Source organism: Salvia hispanica, chromosome 5, assembly GCF_023119035.1.
Source record: "Salvia hispanica cultivar TCC Black 2014 chromosome 5, UniMelb_Shisp_WGS_1.0, whole genome shotgun sequence".
Classification (NCBI taxonomy): domain Eukaryota; kingdom Viridiplantae; phylum Streptophyta; class Magnoliopsida; order Lamiales; family Lamiaceae; genus Salvia; species Salvia hispanica.
Window position 1 is genome coordinate 35,946,302 of NC_062969.1, and position 7,435 is coordinate 35,953,736.

At 39.8% G+C, this 7,435-nt stretch overlaps 1 protein-coding gene across 1 annotated transcript; it reads left to right on the top strand.

Annotated features, from left to right (window-relative positions):
* The first annotated feature begins 607 nt into the window (after window positions 1-607).
* Window positions 608-2,980, top strand: LOC125187876 (subtilisin-like protease). Its single transcript, XM_048084520.1, has one exon. It carries the CDS (start codon window positions 626-628, stop codon window positions 2,888-2,890), a length of 2,265 nt encoding a protein of 754 aa, XP_047940477.1. The 5' UTR covers window positions 608-625; the 3' UTR covers window positions 2,891-2,980.
* Window positions 2,981-7,435: the final 4,455 nt, after the last annotated feature.

The following is a 7,435-nucleotide window of genomic DNA, read 5'->3' on the forward strand; positions in this document are numbered from 1 at the left end:
AAAGATTTTCTATCGCGGACGTTGGGTCCGTCGAAGAGAATGATAAACGCGATGAGGTTTCTCGCTGAAAGAAGAACAACATATAAATAATACAGTAAAATGGATTTTGTATTTTTTTGATTGATTGAAAAACATAACAATGTCTCATATTTGTAATGCTAGAGTACCCTGACTTAACGAATAAAAAGTTCTGTGAGTATTTACCTGAAATAGTGATAAAAAGATGCCTACAAAGAGAAGCGTTTGATTGATCGACAATTTGATTGCATACACATAGATGGCTATAAATTTGTGGCACTGTAATGGAAAACTCGCCGCTCATATTTATTAGAGGCATTTTTATCTAAAAATTTATAATGACTAAATTATATCGAAATGAAATTAATGACTAAGGGAGTATTTGCTTTAGGGATAGCAAAAACAAAAGTTGATCATAGTTCTAGAGACATATTTTTTTTAAACTATCACTCAGACGTGGAAAGGTGTTGACTCCTAAAGATAGGTTGTTCAAATATGGCGTACGTTGTTAAGAAATAAACGTCTATAAATTAGATGATGATGAATACCAAATAAGCACACACAACGAAATCAATTTCCTATTCCAAATTCCTCACATTTGTTAAACATGGCATACCTTTCTTTTACCATCACAACTCTCTACATATACAGTATTACTGCACTGCCAATATATGCATCACAGATACCAAACAAAAACACTTTACAAACCTACATTATTCATGTCGAGCCACCTGAGACACACCTTATGTCTCAATCTCATTCTCAGTCCGAAGATCTAGAGAGCTGGTACCGCTCTTTTCTCCCGGCTACCACAGCTAGCACGAGTGAGGACGAGGCGCATCTAGTCTACTCATACCGCCACGTGTTTAAGGGATTTGCTGCTAGGCTTTCACCCAACCACATCAAGGACATGGAGAAGAAGAAAGGTTTCATCTCGGCACGGCCTCAGAAACCCCTGTCTCTGCATACAACACACTCTCCCAACTTCTTGGGGTTGAACCAGAACACAGGCTTTTGGAAACACTCCAATTATGGTAAAGGTGTGATTATTGGAGTGTTGGACACCGGAGTACTTCCTGAACATCCGTCCTTCAGTGACAAGGGGATGTCTCCGCCACCAGCTAGGTGGAAGGGGAAGTGCCAATTCAACCACACAACATGCAACAACAAAATCATTGGAGCAAGATACTTCAGTGCCAACGACCAAAGCCCACTCGATGATATTGGCCATGGCACTCACACTGCGAGCACTGCTGCTGGGAATTTCGTTGAAGGGGCGAATGTTTTTGGCAGCGCCAACGGCACAGCTTCAGGAATTGCACCACATGCTCATCTAGCCATCTACAAAGTATGCTGTAGTGATAGTGATATCCTTGCCGGGATGGACGCTGCTGTTGAAGACGGAGTGGATGTGCTATCACTTTCTCTATCTGCGGACTCAGAATACTTGTATGACAATGCTATTGCAATCGGTGCGTTTAGCGCGATGGAGAAGGGCATCTTTGTTAGCTGCTCGGCTGGAAATGCGGGTCCAAGGCACTGGAATCTAATAAATGGGGCACCTTGGATCCTCACAGTTGGAGCAAGCACTATAGACAGAAAAGTGGGAGCAAGAGCAATGTTGGGAAATAACCAACAATTGGAAGGCCAGTCAGCTTTTCAACCAAAGAATGTTCCAAAAAAGCTCTTCCCTCTTGTTTATGCAGGGATGTTCAACGCTTCCGACGAATACGCGCCTTACTGCGTCAACGATTCACTTAGCCATAGCAACATCCGAGGGAAAATACTGGTGTGTGAGTGTGAATATGGGATAATATCACCAATCGAAATGGGGGAAGCAGTAAAGAACGGTGGTGGTGCCGGCATGATCGTCTTAAATTCTGAGGCATACGCAAACATCACCTTCTCGGAAGCCCACGTCCTTCCGACCACACACCTCAGCTATGCAGACGGGTTGAAGATCAAAGCATACATTAATTCGACAAGAAAGCCAACCGCCACTATTTCCTTCCAGGGCACATTAATAGGCGATGATCATCACGCACCTGCAGTTGCTGCATTTTCCTCCAGGGGACCTAACTATCCCAGCCCTGGAATCCTGAAACCAGACATTTTAGGCCCTGGAGTCAATATCCTTGCAGCATGGCCCACCTCTGTTGAAAACAAACACAACACAGAATCCAATTTCAACATAGTTTCAGGCACCTCAATGTCGGCCCCACACCTGAGCGGCGTGGCGGCTCTGCTGAAAAGCGCGCATCCTGATTGGTCCCCTGCTGCGATCAAGTCCGCCATCATGACAACTGCAGACGTCGTGAACCTCGCTCATAATCCGATTGAGGACGAGAAGTCCCTTCCAGCCGACATCTTTGCCACGGGGGCAGGCCAAGTGAATCCATCAAGAGCTAATGATCCGGGGCTCGTCTACGACATCCTGCCCAAAGATTACATTCCATACCTTTGCGGTTTGAACTACACGAACCGCCAGGTTGGAATTTTTCTACAGAGGAGGGTGAATTGCTCAGTGGAATCGAGGATACCGGAAGGCCAGCTGAACTATCCTTCCTTCTCCGTTATTTTCCATGGCCAATTGACTTCACAGGTTTACACGAGGATTGTGACTAACGTCGGGGAGCCAGACTCATCTTACCGCGTCGTGATATCCGCGCCACGTGGCGTTGATGTCAAAGTTGAGCCGGCCACACTCGAGTTCACAAAGCGAAACCAGAAAATGAAGTACGAGGTTACGTTCAAACTACTCGCGTCTGCTCCAAATGTCACGTTTGTTCAAGGGTTCTTGAAATGGACTTCTTCAAAGCACTCTGTGCGGAGCCCTATAGCTATCTCCTTGCCATCTTCTAGTCAGTTCTAAGTTGTACTATTTGATTACTATAAATTATGTTGTTTCCAGCAATATCAGTTGAGCATTCACTGTTGGGTAAACTTCCATTTTTAATTTTCATGTTCAGATTCCTAATTAAAACTACCTTCGTCCACAAAATAGACTAATTTTACAATTTTCAGCCGTTCACCAAAATTAGACCAATTCTAAATATGAAAAGTTTTAAACAAATAATAACCCCATATATGACCCCACAATCCACTAACACTTCTTTCAAAACTTTTACCCTACCTCTCTCTTTCTTAGGTAAACGAAATTTGTGTTATTCAAAATTTTATCCATGTTTTTTGTGGATTGGGAAGTATATGATTTAGCAATGTCATAACTTTGTCTATTTTCTTAGGTAAACGAATTAGCAAAGTCAAACAAGATAAATTAAGAATTTTTTTTCTCAAATCTAAAACTGTCCCCTCTTTTATTGATCTTACTTATAATGAAACATTATTACTGAAATTAGCAACACGAATTATAGTAGAGGGAGAGAAAGCATTTCAAACTTGTTTTATGGACTATCTTTATATTCTTATCCATTTTATTCAAACAACAAAACCTCATAACTTAAACAACACTTGAACCTTCGTATTTTTATGATATGGAGTAACAATCTCATATTCATTTTACTTCACTTTTCCCAAATGTTCATTTTTTTTCTAATTTAATCTTTACAGAGAAGTAGGATTCGTAGGATTCATCGTTTCTTTGGAAATCTCCAAGTTGAAGAAGCGGTTTTCATGCCTTACATTTCACAAATCAAATAAAAATGGGAAAAGTTTGTTAATAGTCTAGTCCTCAGTGAACAAGTAGTGCTCAAGATCGGGATAGTGCGGAAAAACAATTGAATAATATAGGGCTAAAGAACTAGTGGTTAGGCGTTGTTGATGCTTTAAGAACGTGTTACTACTAAATTTCTATAATTTGGAGTATTATTTAGGGTTATAAAATTAATAATTAAATATGAAATTTATATTTTTTTTATACTCCCTCATTCCACAATAAATAGGTTCATAAATAGATAAGATGAGTTTTACTGAAAATGGTAAAATAAGTGAAAATGAGAAAAAGTGGGTAAAATATATAAAAAAAATTTAGGCTAAGTATGAGAGAAAATATTTTCATTTTGGAATGAAACTATTTTTTTTTGGATACTCCGGAATAAAAAAATCTAACATTTTTTTTATTGTGGGTGAAGGATTGGGAAATGTGAGAGAATTATCCTTTACAAATGAAATTTTTAACTTTTTGGCATGAGTGGTTGAAGAAATATTCATCTTTATGTTTCTTTGACATCTCCATTACTTATCTTGATCAGATAATCGACATGTCTTGTTTTAAACTAACATATCCTATCAACAAAAGTTAGAACAATTAAAATAGAAGTGGAAACCACAACGAAAGCAAAAATAGGTGATCGATGATGACTTGTGTTTGATCGTAATTAGAGTAATGTTTTTGTTAAGCCAATGAAAGGATATGTGCCCATTTAACTAAACATAAAGATACCAACAAGATCAGCACAAAGGAAATAACATACTCCTTCTGTCCCAGTTGCTGGGAGGAAATAACATGCTCCCTCTGTCCAAGTTCTGGAGTCATATTCCATTTTGGTTTGTTCCAAATTACTGGAGTCATTTATCTTTTTGGCTAAAAACAAAATATCTAATCACACTACTTTATTCTTTCTTTTAATTTACTCTCTCTTCTCTCTCTTATTTTATTTTCTCCTCTACTTTATTTTACTTTATTTATCTCACTAAACACAACTTTCTTAAATCTCATGTCGAAAATGTTGAATAATAGTGGTCTACATATGTGTTGGGTCTTTGAATTTAATTGATTGGGCTGATCCCAGCTGATTAAATACTGGAGCCCAATGTTTGTGTAAGGGAGGCCCAAACCGGCTTAACCCATTACTTACCAGGCCACACCGATGCTTGCCACGTGGAGCTCTCACCCGGATCCTGCTTTGAGGCCGTTGATCTTGAGTTGTGTTTGTTAAGTGAGAGGCCGACCTCTCACTTACCCTATTATATTCTACTCTCTACTCTCTCTCACTCCAGAACTCTCTCTGCCTTCTCTCTTCTTTCTCGCTCTTGTTTTCAGGCGACTTCGCCGGTGAACTCCTCTGATCTTTCGTTTACACCGATTAATCCTTGTTTTAGTGGGTTCTAGCGGTTTAGATCTTGAGTTTAGAGACTTTCTCGGTTTCCATCAGAGTGCTTGGAGGATTCTTACCTAAGGTTTGAATCTGGTGAAGTCTGGCGTTCAAGAAGTGAGAACTTGTGAGGATCTTGTGAGTTTCCTAGTGATTGCGGGTTGTTCTGACAGTTTGGGTGGCAGCTGGTGTGGCTAGGGTTTTCTGACCTAGCATTCAAAGGTTTCTCATCGTGTGACTTGTGGTAGAAGCGTGTGGGGAGGTCCTTGGCCTAGTGTAGTCACTGTTGGGACCTGAGCCATATCCTTACTATTCAGTCTTAGTTGTTGTTACTTGTTGTTACTTAGATCCGAAAGGGTCTTGTGTTGGTTTACTGATCTATCTATCTTAGTGTGCAGGTTCTAATTGGGCCAGAACTTGGATTCCAGATTGGTCAAGAATCTGGAAATAGTTAGGGTTCCAATTAGGGTTACTATCAGTAATAGTTAGACATCTCAGTGTTCTAGATTACTTGTAATCTTGATACTTCTCTTGTACTTGACTTGTAACTTCTGAGATTAACCATCTCAGAGCTCAATCAATAAAAGATGTCCCGGTAATTAGTGAATCCCGAATGATCTGATCCCTATAGTGGTATCAGAGCCATGGGGGGATCACTTGGGCACACCGGGTCGCAAATTAAAAGGAGGTGGGCTCTTCAGAGTAAAGCTCAAGCCTCCGGTATAGGCTCTCAGGTATAGTCGGATTGTCCTTAACGAAGGGTTTCCGCTCTGGTAAATTGGCTTGATCCCTAAAACTTTTACAGCTTTCTAGTTTTAGGCTTGGGCAGTTGTTGCTGGTAGTTGCCATTGGTCGTGGCTTAGGCTTCTCTGCTCTTGTTTACTGTGCATGTTTCTTGGTGCTCCTCTTTACAACTTTTTTTGCTTTCGTTGCCGCTTTCAGAGTGTTTTCTTTAATCTCAAAGTGTGTATCTCAGAGCTTGACTCTGTGTTCTTGAGTGAATTACCTATCCACCATATGTCTTAACCGCCTTGAGTGACCCCTTGTGCCCCCATACATTGGGTGATTCTGAACTGGGAAATCCTCTTGCCGGGGTACACGTGACAGATAGGGAGGAACTCCTTCTGGACTTGATTCTTGAGTCTGGGATCACTTTGAGGTGTCTCCTGTGCGTGTGTGCCTTTGCTGTAAGTGTGCATCTGTGTTTCTTGCATGAGAAACCCCTCTGTTCTAAGTGGTCTCTTTGACTGTTGTGTGTTTAAGACCACTCTCTGTGAAAGCAGGGTTGCTTGTTGTGCTCTCTGGGTTTCTTGTACTTTTGTGTGTGTTAAAATCTTTCTCAATGTGTCCCAACCAGTTGGCATTGTCCCCTTTAATGGAAAAAATGATTTTGTGATTTGGAAACAGAAATGAATGAATTAACTGATTTAATTCAGCAAAAAGTTTTCAAATCTGTTGAGGATAAAGTCCCTAATACTGAGTCTGCAAATAAAGCTGCAGAAATGAATGAATTAGCTAGGTCCGCTATTATACTCAACCTTTTTGATTCTGTGATTAGGAAGGTTGGCACCATTGAGTCTGCCTCTGAGCTATGAGAAAAACTAGATACTCTGTATACTGAAACCTCAATGTCATCAAGAATGTATTTGCTAAAAAAGCTGTTTAAATTTAAACTTGATCTTTCAAGGACATTGAGGATAACATTGATGTTTTTCAAAAACTTATTCAAGATATTAAAAGGTCTGGTGACAAACTTATTCAAGATATTAAAAGACATGTCTTGCTGTTAGATCCGTTCAGTGCTATACCACACCAATGTCATCTTATTTCAGTAAGGCTTAGAAATATGCGGACCTGACATTGCAACCTTTCACGATAGGTATTCTAAGCCTATCTAGGTTGTGAAATTCTTCTTTTTCTTTTGCAAAGCATTGCATAGATCTGACCGTGTTACCTTAAAGTGGACGACGCCCACAACCGGTCTACTAAGCAAAAGACTTAGACTTTGTTTACTTCTTATGCATTTAAATGTTTGTAAAACATCTTATAAATGCATAAGCAAACACAATGTAATAATAATAGTGATTCTATCGTGCGGAACTGCTCGAATAATACTGAATCGGGTTAAAAGTGGATTGTAGAGTTTTACGTATACAAGCAAGATTCTATTCACGCGAAACTTGCTCGAAACATGATTTTCAGTATACCAAACCTAACAATCTCCCACTTATACTCAAAACATGCTTTCGAGTATACCCACTGCCAAAAATTCTCCCACTTATACTCAAAGTAGGTCTTTGTACTAGATATATCGAACTACCATTCATTTCATAAGGTGAAAGAAAAATCTGCTTGGTTGTTCT